Here is a 22,456-nt window from a genome sequence, read left to right as displayed (position 1 = left end):
GAGGGGGGGCACTTATTTGGCGATATGTATATATATATTAAAATGCTATAAGGGAAAAACACTTATATAAAGGTTGTCCCTGTATAATTATAGCGTTTTTGGTGTGTGCTGGCAAACTCTCCCTCTGTCTCCCCAAAGGGCTAGTGGGGTCCTGTCCTCTATCAGAGCATTCCCTGTGTGTGTGCTGTGTGTCGGTACGTGTGTGTCGACATGTATGAGGACGATGTTGGTGAGGAGGCGGAGCAATTGCCTGAAATGGTGATGTCACTCTCTAGGGCAGGCCTGGCCAACCTGTGGCTCTCCAGCTGTTGTAAAACTACAAGTCCCATCATGCTTTGCCACAGATTTGCTATTAGAGAATGCTAAAACTGTGGCAAGGCATGCTGGGATGTGTAGTTTCACAACATCTGGAGAGCCACAGGTTGGCCAGGCCTGCTCTAGGGAGTCGACACCGGAATGGATGGCTTATTTAAGGAATTACGTGATAATGTCAACACGCTGCAAGGTCGGTTGACGACATGAGACGGCCGGCAAACAAATTAGTACCTTTCCAGGCGTCTCAAACACCGTCAGGGGCTGTAAAACGCTCATTTACCTCAGTCGGTCGACACAGACACGGACACTGACTCCAGTGTCGACGGTGAAGAAACAAACGTATTTTCCTTTAGGGCCACACGTTACAAGGGCAATGAAGGAGGTGTTACATATTTCTGATACTACAAGTACCACAAGAAGGGTATTATGTGGGGTGTGAAAAAACTACCTGTAGTTTTTCCTGAATCAGATAAATTAAATGAAGTGTGTGATGATGCGTGGGTTTCCCCCGATAGAAAATTATTGGCGGTATACCCTTTCCCGCCAGAAGTTAGGGCGCGTTGGGAAACACCCTTTAGGGTGGATAAGGCGCTCACACGCTTATCAAAACAAGTGGCGGTACCGTCTCCAGATAGGGCCGCCCTCAAGGAGCCAGCTGAGAGGCTGGAAAATATCCTAAAAAGGTATATACACACATACTGGTGTTATACTGCGACCAGCGATCGCCTCAACCTGGATGTGCAGCGCTGGGGTGGCTTGGTCGGATTCCCTGACTGAAAATATTGATACCCTTGACAGGGACAGTATTTTATTGACTATAGAGCATTTAAAGGATGCATTTCTATATATGCGAGATGCACAGAGGGATATTTGCACTCTGGCATCAAGAGTAAGTGCGATGTCCATATCTGCCAGAAGATGTTTATGGACACGACAGTGGTCAGGTGATGCAGATTCCAAACGGCACATGGAAGTATTGCCGTATAAAGGGGAGGAGTTATTTGGGGTCGGTCCATCGGACCTGGTGGCCTCGGCAACGGCTGGAAAATCCACCTTTTTTACCCCAAATCACATCTCAGCAGAAAAAGACACCGTCTTTTCAGCCTCAGTCCTTTCGTCCCCATAAGGGCAAGCGGGCAAAAGGCCAGTCATATCTGCCCAGGGATAGAGGAAAGGGAAGAAGACTGCAGCAGGCAGCCCATTCCCAGGAACAGAAGCCCTCCACAGCTTCTGCCAAGTCCTCAGCATGACGCTGGGGCCGTTCAAGCGGACTCAAGTGCGGTGGGGGGTCGTCTCAAGAGTTTCAGCGCGTAGTGGGCTCACTCGCAAGTGGACCCCTGGATCCTACAAGTAGTATCCCAGGGGTACAGACTGGAAATTCGAGACGTCTCCCCCTCGCAGGCTCCTGATGTCTGCTTTACCAACGTCTTCCTCCGACAGGGAGGCAGTATTGGAAACAATTCACAAGCTGTATTCCCAGCAGGTGATAATCAAAGTACCCCTCCTACAACAAGGAAAGGGGTATTATTCCACACTATATTGTGGTACTGAAGCCAGACGGCTCGGTGAGACCTATTCTAAATGGGAAATCTTTGAACACTTACATACAAAGGTTCAAATCAAGATGGAGTCACTCAGAGCAGTGATGGCGAACCAGGAAGAAGGGGACTATATGGTGTCCCTGGACATCAAGGATGCTTACCTCCATGTCCCAAATTGCCCTTCTCACCAAGGGTACCTCAGGTTCGTGGTACGGAACTGTCACTATCAGTTTCAGACGCTGCCGTTTGGATTGTCCACGGCACCCCGGGTCTTTACCAAAGTAATGGCCGAAATGATGATTCTTCTTCAAAGAAAAGGCGTCTTAATTATCCCTTACTTGGACGATCTCCTGATAAGGGCAAGGTCCAGAGAACAGTTGGAAGTCGGAGTAGCACTATCTCAAGTAGTTCTACGACAGCACGGGTGGATTCTAAATATCCAAAATCGCAGCCGTTTCCGACGACACGTCTGCTGTTCCTAGGGATGGTTCTGGACACAGTCCAGAAAAAAGGTGTTTCTCCCGGAGGAGAAAGCCAGGGAGTTATCCGAGCTAGTCAGGAACCTCCTAAAACCAGGAAAAGTGTCAGTGCATCATTGCACAAGAGTCCTGGGAAAAATGGTGGCTTATTACGAAGCGATTCCATTCGGCAGATTCCACGCAAGAACTTTTCAGTGGGATCTGCTGGACAAATGGTCCGGATCGCATTTTCAGATGCATCAGCGGATAACCCGATCTCCCAAGGACAAGGGTGTCTCTCCTGTGGTGGTTACAGAGTACTCATCTTCTAGAGGGCCGCAGATTCGGCATTCAGGATTGGATGCTGGTGACCACGGAGGCCAGCCTGAGAGGCTGGGGAGCAGTCACACAGGGAAAAAATTTCCAGGGAGTGTGATCAAGTTTGGAGATTTTTCTCCACATAAATATACTGGAGCTAAGGGCAATTTACAATGCTCTAAGCTTAGCAAGACCTCTGCTTCAAGGTCAGCCGGTATTGATCCAGTGGGACAACATCACGGCAGTCGCCCACGTAAACAGACAGGGCGGCACAAGAAGCAGGAGGGCAATGGCAGAAACTGCAAGGATTTTTCGCTGGGCGGAAAATCATGTGATAGCACTGTCAGCAGTGTTCATTCCGGGAGTGGACAACTGGGAAGCAGACTTCCTCAGCAGGCACAACCTCCACCCGGGAGAGTGGGGACTTCATCGGGAAGTCTTCCACATGATTGTGAACCGTTGGAAAAGACCAAAGGTGGACATGATGGCGTCCCGCCTGAACAAAAAACTGGACAAGTATTGCGCCAGGTCAAAAGACCCTCAGGCAATAGCTGTGGACGTTCTGGTAACACCGTGGGTGTACCAGTCGGTGTATGTCTTCCCTCCTCTGCTTCTCATACCCAAGGTATTGAGAATTATAAGACGTAGAGGAGTAAACTATACTCGTGGCTCCGGATTGGCCAAGAAGGACTTGGTACCCGGAACTTCAAGAGATTTCTCACAGAGGACTCATGGCCTCTGCCGCTAAGAAGGGACTTGCTTCAGCAAGTACCATGTCTGTTCCAAGACTTACCGCGGCTGCGTTTGACGGCATGGCGGTTGAACGCCGGATCCTAAGGGAAAAAGGCATTCCGGAAGAGGTCATTCCTACCCTGGTCAAAGCCAGGAAGGAGGTGACCGCACAACATTATCACCACATGTGGCGAAAATATGTTGCGTGGTGTGAGGCCAGGAAGGCCCCATGAAGAAATTTCAACTCGGTCGTTTCCTGCATTTCCTGCAAACAGGAGTGTCTATGGGCCTCAAATTGGGGTCCATTAAGGTTCAAATTTCGGCCCTGTCGTTTTTCTTCCAGAAAGAATTGGCTTCCGTTCCTGAAGTCCAGAAGTTTGTCAAGGGAGTACTGCATATACAACCCCCTTTTGTGCCTCCAGTGGCACTGTGGGATCTCAACGTAGTTCTGGGATTCCTAAAATCACATTGGTTTAAACCGCTCAAATCTGTGGATTTGAAATATCTCACAGGGAAAGTGACCATGCTGTTGGCCCTGGCCTCGGCCAGGCGAGTGTCAGAATTGGCGGAGTTTGTCTCAAAAAAGCCCATATCTGATTGTCCGTTCGGACAGGGCAGAGCTGCGGACTCATCCCCAGTTTCTCCCTAAGGTGGTGTCAGTGTTTCACCCGAACCAGCTTATTGTGGTACCTGCGGCTACTAGGGACTTGGAGGACTCCAAGTTGCTAGATGTTGTCAGGGCCCTGAAAATATAGTTTCCAGGACGGCTGGAGTCGGGAAAACTGACTTGCTGTTATCCTGTATGCACCCAAAAAACTGGGTGCTTTTGCTTCTAAGCAGACGATTGCTAGTTGGATGTGTAGTACAATTCAGCTTGCACATTCTGTGGCAGGCCTGCCACAGCCAAAATATGTAAATGCCCATTCCACAAGGAAGGTGGGCTCATCTTGGGCGGCTGCCCGAGGGGTCTCGGCTTTACAACTTTGCCGAGCTGATACTTGGTCAGGGGCACACCCTGACTGAGGAGGACCTGGAGTTCTCTCATTCGGTGCTGCAGAGTCATCCGCACTCTCCCGCCCGTTTGGGAGCTTTGGTATAATCCCCATGGTCCTGACGGAGTCCCCAGCATCCACTTAGGACGTCAGAGAAAATAAGAATTTACTTACCGATAATTCTATTTCTCGTAGTCCGTAGTGGATGCTGGGCGCCCATCCCAAGTGCGGATTGTCTGCAATACTTGTACATAGTTATTGTTACAAAAATCGGGTTATTATTGTTGTGAGCCATCTTTTCAGATGCTCCGCTGTTATCATGCTGTTAACTGGGTTCAGATCACAGGTTGTACAGTGTGATTGGTGTGGCTGGTATGAGTCTTACCCGGGATTCAAAATCCTTCCTTATTGTGTACGCTCGTCCGGGCACAGTATCCTAACTGAGGCTTGGAGGAGGGTCATAGGGGGAGGAGCCAGTGCACACCACCTGATCCTAAAGCTTTTACTTTTGTGCCCTGTCTCCTGCGGAGCCGCTAATCCCCATGGTCCTGACGGAGTCCCCAGCATCCACTACGGACTACGAGAAATAGAATTATCGGTAAGTAAATTCTTATTTTTTCTGTTGGCTATTGCCCTTGCTAGGAAGGTGTCTGACTTAGGCGCTTTATCCTGTCGTCCACCCTTTCTGATTTTTCACCGTGACCGGGCTGTTCTTCGAACTCGCCCTGGTTATTTTGCCTAAGGTGGTGTCGTCTTTTCACCTTAACCAGGAGATTGTGGTTCCGTCCTTCACCTCTTCTTGTCTGTCCTTCCAAAGAAAGATCTTTGGATGTGGTACGGGCTCTCCATGTCTGTGGAGAGGACTGCCTCTATCAGGAGGTCTGATTTTCTTTTTGTACTTTTTTTGGTTTTCACAAACGTGGCTGGCCTGCGAATAAGCAGACCTGGCCAGATGGATTAGAATGGTGATTGCACAAGCCTATGCACAGGCTGGACTCCCAGTTCCTGCTGCTATCAAAGGCCATTCTACTCTGTCGGTAGGACCTTCTTGGGCGGCCCGCTGTGGTGCGTCTGCAGAACAATTGTGCAAGGCGGTTACGTGGTCCTCAGTGAACACGTTCATCAGGTTCTATGCCTTTGATACTTTCTCCTCCCAGGGTGCTTCCTTTGGACGCCGGGTTCTTGTGCCCGCTACAGTGCGTCCCCTCCCATGAGGAACTGCTTTAGGACACGCCTGATGTTTTCCCTGTGGAATAACAGTGTACCCCGCTGCAGATAAGGAGATTTATGGTAGACTTACCATGGTTAAATCTTTCTGCGAGGTACACTGGATTCCACGGGGCGCCCACCCTGACGCACTTAGCTTCTTTGGGTTTGTATGGCATTAGCCGCTGGTACCTTCTCCTGTCGTGAGAATGTGGTTCTATGTGGCTAACATCTACCGTCCCTATTTTACCTGCTACTGCATTGGACTGGTTAACAAAACTGAGGTCCAGTGCCTGGAGGTGGGGCTATGGTGCAGTGCAGTGCATCCTGGGAACAGTCAAAGCTTTAGCCTGTTGGTGCCTCGGATCAAGATCCAACTCTACACCCCAATGTTATTCCCTGTGGAATCCAGTGCACCTCGCAGAAAGAGATTTAACCATGGTCTACCATGAATCTTCATTATTATTATTTTTTTCCCTGGTTATGCTTGGTACATACCTGAGCGACCCAGTGGCTGTTAAATTTGCCCACCCAGTTGTGATGTCTGGCCAGACATATTACTGGCCAATTGGTAAGTGTGTGTATACCAAATTGGTATACATTCGATTGACCGCTTCTGCGGCCGGCATAAGGGTTGGTCAACTGGTTGCCCATACACACATGCAACGATGTCAGCATTGGCTGTGCTACAGGTCCGACCTGATATGTCTGAACGACTCCTCCATTCAGTGACCTCTCTGCTTGCAGCATACGCCTGCAGATGCACTAGTAATATATTGTTTTCGGCTGTATGAACGATATATTGCATAATGTGTGCCCAGCCTTAGTCTCCAATTTTTTAAATGAAAGTTAAATTGGAATTTAATCTTTACTTACTAGGGCTTTTTCAACTAGATCAGTTACTATTACGTATCATACCAATAGGTAATTTTGTTGTAGATTAAAAACTAAACCGTGGCTGCTTTTATGTGTATAAACTCTTCATATTGAGGTGCCGAGGCTTGTCTCCGCTTCTGGAGAAATCACACTGGCTGCCCTCTTCAGTGCATGCACCCCAAGCCATGTTTTTATATACTGGCTAGATCCGTAACATTCCAGCCAGGTACCGACTAGCCGAACTTCATTTACACCACAAAGACAGACTTGAACCCTGTGTGTGACTGACTGTATCCATGTTTATAGATTAGGGATGGGGATCCTTCGTCCCTCCGGCTGTTGTTGAACTACACATTTTAACGTGCCCTGCAACAGTTTTAGCATGGCCAAATAGCAAAACTGTAGCAAGGCATGCTGGTATGTGTAGTTCAACAGCTGGAGGGCTGAAGGTTCCCCACCCCTGTTACAGGGAATATGGATTGTAAGGTCCACTGGGACAGGGACTGATGTGACTGACCTAAATAAGTTCTGTAATGCGCCGCAATATATGCGTGCGCTATATAAAGTACGGACAGTCTGACTTGCATATCTTGCAAGTTTTTCGATTCTGGGGATCAGTGCTTTCCCGTGGTCACTCTGCCGCCTCTGCAGGCTACAATATAGCTGTGCATGAAATGCATTGAAGGACTGCTGGTGGGCAAATGGGCGAGGTGTGTTGGAAGCCGTAGATAGCCCTGTCCGCACTGATGGTACAAACTCTAGTGTGGCATAAACCAACAATGTGGTTACTGAATGATCCGTATATTCCGGAGGATTCTAGGTGCTTTATTGGTTTTTTAATTGTGTATACCTCTAGACTTTATTGCTGGTAAGTATTTGCTGTTTCAGATCTGTGGAAGGAACATGTTACTGCCCTTGTAATAGACTGTTTGTACAGTGTTCCTGAAAAGAACCCACAGATTTGGTAAGTATAGACATGGAGACCGGGTAATTTACATATAGAGCAAACTGCACTGTAATTGGCTCTGTTTCAGCAGGTTAAAAAAAACTCATACAATTGCATAATCTGAGTGCACCGTGATTTATCAGTACAAGTTAAAGGAAAATCATGCATTTCATTACCTGTTGATGAGAGAAGATTGGCTCCATAGGAGCCTTGTGAGCTGGTGTCACTGCATACATGCAAGTCTCTGAGTGTCCTCTGTGTGATGCTGATGACCTCGCTGTGAACTTGCCTCTATGCGCTGTCCCTCTGAGTGTCAATAGAGCTGGCACTCAGACATCTAATCAGGACCGACGAAACAGTGGTGATCATTCTCTAACGGCATGCAGGTTTTTGTACTCTAAGTGTCCTCCGTATCCTCAATTAATAGAATATTTTTTAGAGAATCCAGTCTATTGTATGGGCGTGTTTTTTTTTTTTTGTTTTTTTTTAGCGGGTGGGGGATGTTCTAAAATATAGCCCACTCCTGGCAGCATTCAGATGATGCTGGTGCAGAACAAACAAATGCTGTCCCCGTGCTGGTGGTTGATCTGTGTCACTGGCTATAGCTTTAGTCAGACATGACTGATCTAGTGGATTTGTTCTTACGCCTGATCCTGTTGCATGTGGTTTCATGCATTGTTGGTCTGAGCATAGTCCTTTTCTGACTATCCCAATTGGATTCTGGTTGTCGGGAATGGTGGCGTTTTTGGGTGACGGGTACAGTGACATGTCCCCAGTGTGGTGGTTATAATGGTGGCATAGGCATAATTAACCATTCGACAGGAGCTGACTGAAGCAGAAACATTTTTGACTGTACTTGCTGCTTTGATCTGCGGCAAAGTGATCAAAAACTCTGGTCATTGTATCACTGTAAAATGGTTACAATCGGTATCCGGACTCCAGGTCGACGGCAAAAAGGGCGACACACCTTAGGTCGACGCCAATTGGTCGACACACCTTAGGTCGACATGGACAAAAGGTCGACATGGAAAAAGGTCGACATGGGTTTTTCAGGATTTTTTTTCTTTTTTGGAACCTTTTCATACTTAACGATCCACGTGGACTACGATTGGATCGGTAATCTGTGCCGAGCGAAGCGAAGGCACATGCCCGAAGCATGGCGAGCGAAGCGGTGCACTAAATGGGGTTCCCGGTCACTCTACGAAGAAAAAGACACCAAAAAAAACCTTTTTCCATGTCGACCTTGTTCCTTTCGACCTTTTGTCCATGTCGACCTTTTGTCCATGTCAACCTAAGGTGTGTCGACCAATTGGCGTCAACCTAAGGTGTCGACCTTTTTGTTGTCGACCCTGAGTCCCAGACCCGTTACAATCTACCTGTGTATAAATGTGTGGTTAGTAAAGTGCAAATGACCTGAAAGTACTGTACGTTGTTTCAGAGTCTTGTAATATTGTGTGCTTTACTGCATCGCCTGGCCAATAAACCATGCAGCTCTCATCCGTGGCATTTTCAGGACCATAAGCCTTTTCTGGGGAAGAGCGCATTTTGGCATGGCCTTATTGTAAACGAAAAGCCTACCTTACACCCTTCTTATAAGTAGCCAGACCCAAAAGCTCTATTTCTCTATCGTCCTAGTGGATGCTGGGGTTCCTGAAAGGACCATGGGGAATAGCGGCTCCGCAGGAGACAGGGCACAAAAAGTAAAGCTTTAGGATCAGGTGGTGTGCACTGGCTCCTCCCCCTATGACCCTCCTCCAAGCCTCAGTTAGATTTTTGTGCCCGGCCGAGAAGGGTGCAATCTAGGTGGCTCTCCTGAGCTGCTTAGAAAAGTTTAGCTTAGGTTTTTTATTTTACAGTGAGTCCTGCTGGCAACAGGATCACTGCAACGAGGGACTTAGGGGAGAAGAAGTGAACTCACCTGCGTGCAGGATGGATTGGCTTCTTTGGCTACTGGACATTAGCTCCAGAGGGACGATCACAGGTACAGCCTGGATGGTCACCGGAGCCTCGCCGCCGGCCCCCTTGCAGATGCTGAAACGAGAAGAGGTCCAGAATCGGCGGCAGAAGACTCCTCAGTCTTCTTAAGGTAGCGCACAGCACTGCAGCTGTGCGCCATTTTCCTCTCAGCACACTTCACACGGCAGTCACTGAGGGTGCAGGGCGCTGGGAGGGGGGCGCCCTGGGAGGCAAATTAAAACCTTTTTTGGCTAAAAATACCTCACATATAGCCTCCGGGGGCTATATGGAGATATTTAACCCCTGCCAGAATCCGTTAAGAGCGGGAGACGAGGCCGCCGAAAAAGGGGCGGGGCCTATCTCCTCAGCACACAGCGCCATTTTCCCTCACAGAAAGGCTGGAGGGAAGGCTCCCAGGCTCTCCCCTGCACTGCACTACAGAAACAGGGTTAAAACAGAGAGGGGGGGCACTAATTTGGCGTTAGAAATATATAAAAAAGATGCTATAAGGGAAAACACTTATATAAGGTTGTCCCTATATAATTATAGCGTTTTTGGTGTGTGCTGGCAAACTCTCCCTCTGTCTCTCCAAAGGGCTAGTGGGGTCCTGTCCTCTATCAGAGCATTCCCTGTGTGTGTGCTGTGTGTCGGTACGTGTGTGTCGACATGTATGAGGACGATGTTGGTGAGGAGGCGGAGCAATTGCCTGTAATGGTGATGTCACTCTCTAGGGAGTCGACACCGGAATGGATGGCTTATTTAGGGAATTACGTGATAATGTCAACACGCGCCAAGGTCGGTTGACGACATGAGACGGCCGACAAACAATTAGTACCGGTCCAGACGTCTCAAAAACACCGTCAGGGGTTTTAAAACGCCCGTTTACTTTAGTCGGTCGACACAGACACAGACAGGGACACTGAATCCAGTGTCGACGGTGAATAAACAAACGTATTCCTTATTAGGGCCACACGTTAAGGGCAATGAAGGAGGTGTTACATATTTCTGATACTACAAGTACCACAAAAGAGGGTATTATGTGGGATGTGAAAAAACTACCGTAGTTTTTCCTGAATCAGATAAATTAAATGAAGTGTGTGATGATGCGTGGGTTCCCCCCGATAGAAAATATGGGCGGTATACCCTTTCCCGCCAGAAGTTAGGGCGCGTTGGGAAACACCCCTTAGGGTGGATAAGGCGCTCACACGCTTATCAGAACAAGTGGCGGTACCGTCTATAGATAGGGCCGTCCTCAAGGAGCCAGCTGACAGGAGGCTGGAAAAATATCATAAAAAGTATATACACACATACTGGTGTTATACTGCGACCAGCGATCGCCTCAGCCTGGATGTGCAGAGCTGGGGTGGCTTGGTCGGATTCCCTGACTAAAAATATTGATACCCTTGACAGGGACAGTATTTTATTGACTATAGAGCATTTAAAGGATGTATTTCTATATATGCGAGATGCACAGAGGGATATTTGCACTCTGGCATCAAGAGTAAGTGCGATGTCCATATCTGCCAGAAGATGTTTATGGACACGACAGTGGTCAGGTGATGCAGATTCCAAACGGCACAAAGGTGTATTGCCGTATAAAGGAAGAGGAGTTATTTGGGGTCGGTCCATCAAACCTGGTGGCCACGGCAACTGCTGGAAAATCCACCGTTTTTACCCTAAGTCACATCTCTGCAGAAAAAGACACCGTCTTTTCAGCTTCAGTCCTTTCGTCCCTATAAGAGTCATATCTGCCCAGGGATAGAGGAAAGGGAAGAAGACTGCAGCAGGCAGCCCATTCCCAGGAACAGAAGCGTTCCACCGCTTCTGACAAGCTCTCAGCATGACGCTGAGACCGTACAGGACCCCTGGATCCTACAAGTAGTATCCCAGGGGTACAGTTTGGAATGTCGAGACGTTTCCCCTGCGCAGGCTCCTGAAGTCTGCTTTACCAAGGTCTCCCTCCGACAAGGAGGCAGTATGGGAAACAATTCACGAGCTGTATTCCCAGCAGGTGATAATTAAATTACCCCTCCTACAACAAGAAAAGGGGTATTATTCCACACTATATTGTGGTACTGAAGCCAGAAGGCTAGGTGAGACCTATTCTAAATCTAAAAAAATTTGAACACTTACAAAGGTTCAAATCAAGATGGAGTCACTCAGAGCAGTGATAACGAACCGGGAAGAAGGGGACTATCTGGTGTCCCGAGACATCAGGGATGCTTACCTCCATGTCCCAAATTTGCTCTTATCACTAAAGGTACCTCAGGTTCGTGGTACAGAACTGTCACTATCAGTTTCAGACGCTGCCGTTTGGATTGTCTACGGCACCCCGGGTCTTTACCAAGGTAATGGCCGAAATGATGGTTCTTCTTCGAAGAAAAGGCGCCTTAATTATCCCTTACTTGGACGATCTCCTGATAAGGGCAAAGTCCAGGGAACAGTTGGAGGTCGGAGTAGCACTATCTCGGATACTGTTACAACAGCAGGGGTGGATTCTAAATATTCCAAAATCGCAGCTGATCCCGACAACAAGTCTCCTGTGCTTAGGGATGATTCTGGACACAGTCCAGAAAAAGGTGTTTCTCCCGGAAGAGAAAGCCAGGGAGTTATCCGAGCTAGTCAGGAACCTCCTAAAATCAGTGCATCATTGCACAAGGGCCATGGTAAAAAAATGGTGACTTCCTTCGAAGCAATTCCAGTCGGCAGATTTCATGCAAGAACTTTTCAGTGGGATCTGCTGGACAAATGGTCCGGATCGCATCTTCAGATGCATCAGCGGATAACCCTATATCCAAGGACAAGGGTGTCTCTCCTGTGGTGGTTACAGAGTGCTCATCTTCTAGAGGGCCGCAGATTCGGCATTCAGTTTTGGATGTTGGTGACCACGGAGGCCAGCCCGAGAGGCTGGGGAGCAGTCGCACAAGGAAAAAATTTCCAGGGAGTGTGATCAAGTCTGGAGATTTTTCTCCACATAAATATAGCTAAGGGTAAAATTATAATGCTCTAAGCTTAGCAAGACCTCTGCTTCAAGGTCAGCCGGTATTGATCCAGTGGGATAAAACATCACGGCAGTCGCCCACGTAAATAGACAGGGCGGCACAAGAAGCAGGAGGGCAGTGGCAAAAACTGCAAGGACTTTTCGCTGGGCGGAAAATCATGTGATAGCACTGTCAGCAGTGTTTCATTCCGGGAATGGAAACTGGGAAGCAGACTTCCTCAGTAGGCACGACCTCCACCCGGCAGAGTGGGAACTTCATGGGGAAGTTTTCCACATAATTGTAAACCGTTGGGAATTACCAAAGGTGGACATGATGGCGTCCCGTCTGAACAAAAAACGGGACAGGTATTGCGCCAGGTTAAGAGACCCTCAGGCAATAGCTGTGGACGTTCTGGTAACACTGTGGGTGTACCAGTCGGTGTATGTGTTCCATCCTCTGCTTTTCACACCTAAGGTACTGAGAATTATAAGACGTAGAGGAGTAAGAACTATACTCATGGCTCCGGATTGGCCAAGAAGGACTTGGTACCCGGAACTTCAAGAGATGCTCACAGAGGACTTATGGCCTCTGCCGCTAAGAAGGGACTTGTTTCAGCAAGTACCATGTCTGTTCCAAGACTTACCGCAGCTGCGTTTGACGGCATGGCGGTGGAACGCCGGATCCTAAGGGAAAAGGCATTCAGGAAGAGGTCATTCCTACCCTGGTCAAAGCCAGAAAGGAGGTGACCGCACAACATTATCACCACATGTGGCGAAAATATGTTGCGTGGTGTGAGGCCAGGAAGGCCCCACGAAGAAATTTCAACTCGGTCGATTCCTGCATTTCTTGCAAACAGGAGTGTCTATGGGCCTCAAATTGGGGTCCATTAAGGTTCAAATTTCGGCCCTGTCGATTTTTCTTCCAGAAAGAATTGGCTTCAGTTCCTGAAGTCCAGAAGTTTGTCAAGGGAGTATTGCATATACAACCACCTTTTGTGCCTCCAGTGGCACTGTGGGATCTCAACGTAGTTCTGGGATTCCTCAAAACACATTGGTTTAAAACCAGTCAAATCTGTGGATTTGAAGCATCTCACATGAAAAGTGAACATGCTCTTGGACCTGGCCTGGACCAGGCGAGTGTCAAATTGGTGGTTTTTTTCTCAAAAAAGCCCATATCTGTTTGTCCATTCGGACAGGGCAGAGCTGCGGACTCGTCCCCAGTTCTCTCCCTAAGGTGGTGTCAGTGTTTCACCTGAACCAGCTTATTGGGGTGTCTTGCGCCTACTAGGGACTTGGAGGACTCCAAGTTGCTAGATGTGGTCAGGGCCCTGAAAATATAGGTTCCAGGACGGCTGGAGTCAGGAAAACTGACTTGCTGTTATCCTGTATGCACCCAACAAACTGGGTGCTCTTGCTTTTAAGCAGACTTTTGCTAGTTGGATGTGTAATACAATTCAGCTTGCACATTCTGTGGCAGGCCTGCCACAGCCAAAATATGTAAATGCCCATTCCACAAGGAAGGTGGGCTCATCTTGGGCGGCTGCCCGAGGGTTCTCGGCTTTACAACTTTGCCGAGCGGCTATTTAGTCAGGGGCAAACACGTTTGTAAAATCCTACAAATTTGATACCCTGGCTAAGGAGGACCTGGAGTTCTCTCATTCGGTGCTGCAGAGTCATCCGCACTCTCCCGCCCGTTTGGGAGCTTTGGTATAATCCCCATGGTCCTTTCAGGAACCCCAGCATCCACTAGGACGATAGAGAAAATAAGAATTTACTTACCGATAATTCTTTTTCTCGGAGTCCGTAGTGGATGCTGGGCGCCCATCCCAAGTGCGGATTATCTGCATTACTTGTACATAGTTACAAAAATCGGGTTATTATTGTTGTGAGCCATCCTTTCAGAGGCTCCGCTGTTATCATACTGTTAACTGGGTTCAGATCACAGGTTGTACAGTGTGATTGGTGTGGCTGGTATGAGTCTTACCCGGGATTCATAAATCCTTCCTTATTGTGTACGCTCGTCCGGGCACAGTACCTAACTGAGGCTTGGAGGAGGGTCATAGGGGGAGGAGCCAGTGCACACCACCTGATCCTAAAGCTTTACTTTTTGTGCCCTGTCTCCTGCGGAGCCGCTATTCCCCATGGTCCTTTCAGGAACCCCAGCATCCACTACGGACTCCGAGAAATAGAATTATCGGTAAGTAAATTCTTATTTTTTTTAAATGGCCAGGAGTTCAGCAATGTTTTGTTGTGCCACTCTCACCAACATAGAATAGCGTGTAGTGATTGTATTGCTGGACCAATATAATGTATTTCTCTTACGTCCTAGAGGATACTGGGGTTCCATTTAGTTAGTACCATGGGTATAGGCAGGTCCACTAGTAGCCATGGGCACTTTAAGAATTTGATAGTGTGGTCTGGCTCCTCCCCCTATTCCCCTCCTACCAGAATCGGTTTAGAAAATGTGCCCGGAGGAGCAGGTCATGCTTATGGAAGCTCCTGAAGAAGAGTTTTCTGCATTTATTTTTCTGTTTTGTTATTTTCCGGCAGGACTGGATGGCACCAGCCTGCCTGTTTCATGGTACTTAGGCGGGGGAACGGCCCAACCTCTTGAAGGGTTAATGGTCCCGTTACCCACTGACAAGACATTGGCTTCTGAGGGAACTATTTGCAAGCATCACCACGGCGAGCGTACATTCCCGCAGCACGCTGCCACCCCTTACAGAGCCAGAAGAAAGAAGAGTGGTGATTACTAAACCGGCGTCCCGGTTAGCAGGTCGCCGGCCATTATGGCGGCATGAGAGTACGGAGACGCACGGCTTCTGACCGGGGCGGTTGCGTCTCCAGACTCGGTACACAACTGCGTCTCCGTACACTGTACACAGGGGGTCATGCAGACCTGATTGCATGCTAGATTTTTTTTTTTGCCGCGATCTGGTCAGAGCTGCACATGCATATGCACCACAATACGCAGGCGCGTAGTACGGGTGCAAAGCGGAGCGTTGCTGTGCGTTGGGTTTTATGAAGAATTCATTCGCACAGCCGGTCGCCAGGAGATTGACAGGATGAGGGTGTCAACTGACCGTTTTCTGGGAGTGGTTGGAAAAATGCAGGCATGTCCAAGCGTTTGCAGGGCGGGTGTCTGACGTCAATTCCGGGCAAGAACAGGCTGAAGCGATCACAGCGGCTGAGTACGTTCTGGCCAACTCGGAAACTGCACAAAACTTTTCTGTAGTGCTCGGCTGCACATGCGATCGCACAGTTGCAAAGTAAAAATACACTCCCCTATAGGTGGCGACTATCGCAGCGCTGCAAAAAATAGCTAGCGAGCAATCTAGTCTGAATGAGGCAAACAAATCCTTAATTTTAACTGCATCCCACCTTTTTTTTTCTTTTTTTTTTTTTTCTTACGTCCTAGAGGATGCTGGGGACTCCGTAAGGACCATGGGGTATAGACGGGCTCCGCAGGAGACATGGGCACTCTAAAGACTTTAGATGGGTGTGCACTGGCTCCTCCCTCTTTGCCCCTTCTCCAGACCTCAGTTAGATCCTGTGCCCAGAGGAGACTGGATGCACTGCAGGGGAGCTCTACTGAGTTTCTCTGAAAATACTTTTTGTTAGGTTTTTTATTTTCAGGGAGCACTGCTGGCAACAGGGTCCCTGCATCGTGGGATTGAGGGGAGAGAAGCAGACCTACTTAACTGATAGGCTCTGCTTCTTAGGCTACTGGACACCATTAGCTCCAGAGGGTCGGAACACAGGTGTCGTCCTCTCTGTTCGTCCCGGAGCCGCGCCGCCGTCCTCCTCACAGCCGGAAGATAGAAGCCGGGTGAGTATAAGAAGAAAGAAGACTTCACAGGCGGCAGAAGACTTCAGATCTTCACTGCGGTAACGCTGCGCGCCATTGCTCCCACACATACACACACAGCAGGCACTGTACGGGTGCGGGGCGCCCTGGGCAGCAATATTAACCTCAAGGGACACTGGCTAATATATTAGATACTGCGAAGGCAGTATATTGAACCCCCAGCGCCAGTATAAAGAATTTGAGCGGGACCGAAGCCCACCGTTGAGGGGGCGGAGCTTGATCCTCCAGCACTAACCAGCACCATTTTTCTCCACAGCAAGCTGCAGAGAAGCTGCTCCCCGGACTCTCCCCTGCTGACAAGTACAGAGGGCAAAAAAGAGGGGGGGCACATTTAATTGGCGCAATGAGTGTATTATTTATTCTATAAAAGAGCGCTGTACAGTCTGGGATTTTATTCCAGTGTCCAGTGACGCTGGGTGTGTGCTGGCATACTCTCTCTCTGTCTCTCCAAAGGGCCTTATTGGGGGGCTGTCCCCATAATTGTATATCCCAGTGTGTGTCGACATGTCTGAAGCGGAAGGCTCGTCTAAGGAGGAGGTGGAGCAGATGATTGTGGTGTCTCCGTTGGCGACGCCGACACCTGATTGGTTGGATATGTGGAATGTTTTAAATGCAAATGTGTCTTTATTACATAAAAGATTGGACAAAGCAGAGTCCAGAGAAAAAGCAGGGAGTCAATCCATGGCTTTGACTGTGTCACAAGGCCCTTCGGGCTCTCATAAACGTCCCCTGTCCCAGGTAGCAGACACTGACACCGACACGGATTCTGACTCCAGTGTCGACTACGATGATGCGAGGTTACACCCAAGGGTGGCCAAAAGTATTCATTATATGATTATTGCAAATAAAAGATGTTTTGCATATCACAGAGGACCCCTCGGTGCCTGACACAAGGGTATGCATGTTTAAGGAGAAGAAACCTGAGGTAACCTTTCCCCATCTCATGAGCTGAACCCTTTATTTGAAAAAGCTTGGGAAACTCCGGACAATTTATACACATACGGGTGCCTTGCTCAGACCGGCAGTAGCGTCGGCATGAGTATGTAGCTCAATAGCAGCATGGGCAGATAACTTGTCATCTGACATTGACACCCTAGATAAGGATAGCATTTTATTGACCTTGGGTCATATTAAAGACGCAGCGTTGTATATGAGAGACGCTGCGAGAGACGTTGGGTTCAAGAGCCAATGCCATGGCAATTTCTGCTAGGTGAGCCCTGTGGACACGCCAATGGACGGGTGATGCCGATTCAAAGAGGCATATGGAAACTTTGCCTTACAAGGGTGAGGTTTTATTTGGGGAGGGCCTCGCTGACCTGGTTTCCACAGCTACCGCGGATAAATCTTCTTTTTTGCCTTATGTTCCCCCACCGCAAAAGAAAACACCTCAATATCAGATGCAGTCCTTTCGGTCGCATAAGTCCAGAAGAGGTCGGGGCTCTTCCTTCCTCGTCAGAGGTAAGGGTAGAGGGAAAAGAATGCCTGCTACGGCTGGTTCCCAGGAACAGAAGTCCTCCCCGGCTTCTACAAAATCCACCGCACGACGCTGGGGCTCCACTGCGGGAGTCCGCGCCGGTGGGGGCACGTCTTCGACTCTTCAGCCAGGTCTGGGTTCTGTCAGATTTGGATCCTTGGGCGATAGAAATTGTATCCCAAGGCTACAAACTGGAATTCGAAGAAGTGCCTCCTCGCCGATTTTTCAAGTCTGCGTTGCCAGCTTCTCCCCCAGAGAGGGAAATAGTTTTAGCTGCAATACAAAAGCTGTGTCGACAGCAGGTGATTATCAAGGTTCCCTTAATACAACAGGGGAAAGGGTACTATTCAACCCTATTTGTGGTCCCGAAACCGGATGGCTCGGTCAGACCCATTCTGAATCTAAAATCCCTAAACCTGTATCTAAAAAGGTTCAAATTCAAGACGGAATCTCTCCGAGCAGTGATCTCCAGCCTGGAAGGGGGGGATTTTATGGTATCACTAGACTTAAAGGATGCATACCTTCATGTCCCCATTTATCCTCCTCATCAGGCATACCTGATATTCGCTGTACAGGACTGTCATTACCAGTTTCAGACGTTGCCGTTTGGGCTTTCCACTGCCCCGAGGATTTTCACCAAGGTAATGGCGGAAATGATGGTGCTCCTACACAGACAAGGAATCACAATTATCCCATACTTGGATGATCTCCTGATAAAAGCAAGATCTAGAGATCAGTTGCTGAAAAGCGTGTCACTCTCCATGAGAGTGCTGCAGCAACACGGCTGGATCCTAAATCTGCAAAAGTCGCAGTTGATTCCAACGACTCGGCTATCATTTTTAGGCATGATTCTGGACACGGAAAAGAAGAGGGGTTTTCTCCCAACGGAAAAGGCCCAGGAACTCCAGAGCATGGTCAGAGACCTGTTAAAGCCAAAAAGAGTGTCAGTTCATCAATGCATCGAGTACTGGGAAAGATGGTGGCGGCCTACGAGGCCATCCCCTTCGGCAGGTTCCATGCAAGGACATTTCAGTGGGACCTTCTGGACAAGTGGTCGGGGTCCCATCTACAAATACATCAGAAAATAAGCCTGTCCCCCAGGGCCAGGGTGTCTCTCCTGTGGTGGCTACAGAGTGCTCACCTTCTAGAGGGTCGCAGGTTCGCCATTCAAGACTGGGTTCTGGTAACCACAGACGCGAGCCTCCAAAGATGGGGAGCAGTCACACAAGGAAGAAATTTTCAGGTACTGTGGTCAAGCCAGGAGGCTTGTCTACACATCAACGTGCTGGAATTAAGGGCCATATACAATGGGCCTACGACAAGCGGAGACTCTTCTTCGCGGCCTACCTGTTCTGATTCAGTCGGACAACGTCACAGCAGTGGCTTATGTAAACCGCCAAGGCGGGACGAGGAGCAGAGTGGCAATGGCGGAAGCCACCAGGATTCTTCGCTGGGCGTAAAATTACGTAAGCGCGCTGTCAGCAGTCTTCATTCCGGGAGTGGACAACTGGGAATCAGACTTCCCCAGCAGACACGATCTCCATCCAGGAGAGTGGGGTCTTCATCAAGAAGTTTTTGCAGAGATAACAAGTCGTTGGGGGCTTTCTCAAATAGACATGATGGCGTCGCGCCTCAACAAGAAACTTCGGAGGTATTGTTCCAGGTCAAGGGGCCCTCAGGCTGTGGCGGTAGACGCCCTGGGTGTTTCCGTCGGTCTATGTATTCCCTCCTCTTCCACTCATCTCAAAAATACTGAGAATCATAAGACGAAAAAGCGTCCAGACAATACTCATTGTTCCGGATTGGCCTCGAAGGGCCTGGTATTCAGATCTTCAGGAAATGCTCACAGAAGATCCGTGGCCTCTTCCTCCCAGGGAGGACCTGTTGCAGCAGGGGCCCTGTGTGTTCCAAGACTTACCGCGGTTACGTTTGACGGCATGGCGGTTGAACGCCAAATCCTATCTAGGAAAAATATTCCGGGGGAAGTCATCCCATCTCTGATAAAAGCTAGGAAGGAGGTGACGGCGAAGCATTATCACCGTATCTGGAAGAAATATGTATCTTGGTGTGAAACCAAGAATGCTCCTACGGAAGATTTCCACCTGGGCCGTTTTCTCCACTTTCTGCAGACTGGAGTGGATATGGGCCTAAAGTTAGGCTCCATTAAGGTGCAGATTTCGGCCCTGTCAATATTCTTTCAGAAGGAATTGGCTTCTCTCCCAGAAGTCCAGACTTTTGTAAAGGGAGTGCTGCACATCCAGCCTCCTTTTGTGCCCCCAGTGGCACCATGGGACCTTAACGTGGTGTTACGGTTCCTTAAGTCACACTGGTTTGAACCTCTTCAAACAGTTGAGTTAAAATTTCTCACTTGGAAAGTGGTCATGTTGTTGGCCTTGGCATCTGCGAGGCGGCTTTCCGAATTGGCGGCTTTGTCTCACAAAAGCCTCTACCTGATTTTCTATGTGGATAGAGCAGAGTTGAGGACTCGTCCTAAATTTCTGCCTAAAGTGGTTTCATCGTTTCATATGAACCAACCTATTGTGGTGCCTGTGGCTACGGATGACTTGGAGGATTCCAAGTCTCTTGACGTAGTCAGGGCCTTAAAAGTTTATGTAGCCAGGACGGCTCGGGTTAGGAAACCAGAGGCACTGTTTGTCCTGTATCAGCCAACAAGGTTGGCGCTCCTGCTTCTAAGCAGACTATTGCCCGCTGGATCTGTAACACGATTCAGCAGGCCCATTCCACTAGGAAGGTGGGTTCTTCTTGGGCGGCTGCCCGAGGTGTCTCGGCATTACAACTTTGCCGAGCAGCTACTTGGTTGGGTTCAAACACTTTTGCTAAATTCTATAAGTTTGATACCTTGGCTGATGAGGACCTCATGTTTGCTCAATCGGTGCTGCAGAGTCATCCGCACTCTCCCGCCCGGTCTGGAGCTTTGGTATAATCCCCATGGTCCTTACGGAGTCCCCAGCATCCTCTAGGACGTAAGAGAAAATAAGATTTTAAACCTACCGGTAAATCTTTTTCTCATAGTCCGTAGAGGATGCTGGGCGCCCGTCCCAGTGCGGACTACATTCTGCAAGGCTTGTATATAGTTATTGCTTACATAAGGGTTATGTTACAGTTTTGATCAGTCTCTGGCTGATGCTGTTTTGTTTCATACTGTTAACTGGCTCGTATATTCCATGTTGTACGGTGTGGATGGTGTGGGCTGGTATGTATCTTGCCCTTAGATTAACAAAAATACTTTCCTTGTACTGTCCGTCTCCTCTGGGCACAGTTCTCTAACTGAGGTCTGGAGGAGGGGCATAGAGGGAGGAGCCAGTGCACACCCATCTAAAGTTCTTTATAGTGCCCATGTCTCCTGCGGAGCCCGTCTATACCCCATGGTCCTTACGGAGTCCCCAGCATCCTCTACGGACTAGGAGAAAAAGATTTACCGGTAGGTTTAAAATCTTATTATTATTATTTTTTTTTTTTCCTCTCTCTTCTCTCCCCTCTCCAAATCTGTTTATCTTGTAATGAAGAAGAGAAAACGAGAACTCATCTATAATAATGATAGATATTTCTAGTTGTCATATGTATTGTTTTCTGGAGGTTATTCATAACAGCAGTAGGTTGGATGTGGAAGCAGGGCTCTACTGCAAACATCACTCTGGGCTTTGGTTTTGAGACTGCTCGGAACATTCAGTTTTCCACCCACTGTGCCAGCCAGTCCCTGCCCTAGGGGCATTATGTATTAGACAGTACAATATTCATGTTTCTGTTGTGTAACTGGTGTTCTACACACTGTATTGGAGTGGCCTGCCAGCATGAAGGTGTGGCTGGGAAGAGCACAATTGTCATACAGGTTAGATCATTGCTGCAGTGTTTTCTAGTGCATGAGAAAACATCACAGAAATGAGTTCCTGACATTCCTTCGGACCAGTGATACCTGCCAGGTATTAAGGATGTATATGCTTGTTCACAGCTGGAATAATCAAACTGACTGAAGTAGTAATTAATCTGTGTTTAAGCATGGGTTTCCTGGAAAACTTGGACTGTTAAGCGAAGTACACATTACAATTATTGGGCAGATTTTCTAATTAGGTAATTGGCCTAATTTTTTTGTGTATGAACGGGCATTTCACCGATAACTCCCAACAAATCTTGACCACAAACACGATCGTTCCATTACCTGAAGTGTTTGGCAGGACCAAAAATCTCAGCCACAATCTCCCGAAGTCGACCAGTGTGTGCATTCTCAATAATTAGACCATATGTCCAGGTGGAAAAATCGGGTAGTGTGTGGGCAAACCCAATTTAGAAGTTACAGACTCTCAACCTATATCTGCTCTTACAATCTCTGCACTGGTCTAGAGCCCCCTGTTGTGAAGGATTGTTGTGTGGTGTGGCTGCAGTAGATAGTAGGGTCACAGGACACTTCTTGGGGGTGCCGAGCCTGAAGATGATGTATTATAATGTACAGGGAGAGAAGTGGGAGGTGCAACAAAGGTGTAGTACAGTGCACCGTATATTTGGGCTGCTTCCAGTATAGTTTCCCGACCAATCATTTACAAGCCATTGTAAGGTGTGATGCTGCGTCCTCACAATGTCATGAATCCTCCCCACTAATGCTTTTTAAATACACAATTTCAGATTCATTTGTGAAGTCCTTTTTAAGCTGACCTTGCTGAACAGTTACTTGATACGCAGGAGGCTGAAGTTACTAATCTGTGGTTCTTTCAGGTCGTCACCTGCAGTGCCTGGCGATGGCGCTAGCAGTAACAGGCGCCTCCAGCAGACGCAAGCTCA

The 22,456-nt window shown here is 48.4% G+C and overlaps 1 protein-coding gene across 2 annotated transcripts in view; it reads left to right on the top strand.

The window, feature by feature from the left end:
- Nucleotides 1–22,456, top strand: part of VAMP3 (vesicle associated membrane protein 3) — a 114,450-nt gene that overhangs the window by 67,104 nt on the left and 24,890 nt on the right. For both annotated transcript variants that reach the window (XR_010188664.1, XM_063943380.1), the window contains exon 2: nucleotides 22,391–22,456. This exon is cut by the window's right edge and continues 10 nt beyond it. Coding sequence is in view for 1 of the 2 variants with exons in the window: in XM_063943380.1 (XP_063799450.1) it covers nucleotides 22,391–22,456 (66 nt within the window). In the remaining variant the exon portion in view is untranslated. The remainder of the gene's footprint in view (nucleotides 1–22,390) is intronic.

This window comes from Pseudophryne corroboree, chromosome 10 (assembly GCF_028390025.1).
Source record: "Pseudophryne corroboree isolate aPseCor3 chromosome 10, aPseCor3.hap2, whole genome shotgun sequence".
In the NCBI taxonomy this organism is placed as follows: Eukaryota; Metazoa; Chordata; class Amphibia; order Anura; family Myobatrachidae; genus Pseudophryne; species Pseudophryne corroboree.
This window is presented reverse-complemented; position numbering and strand designations above follow the sequence as displayed.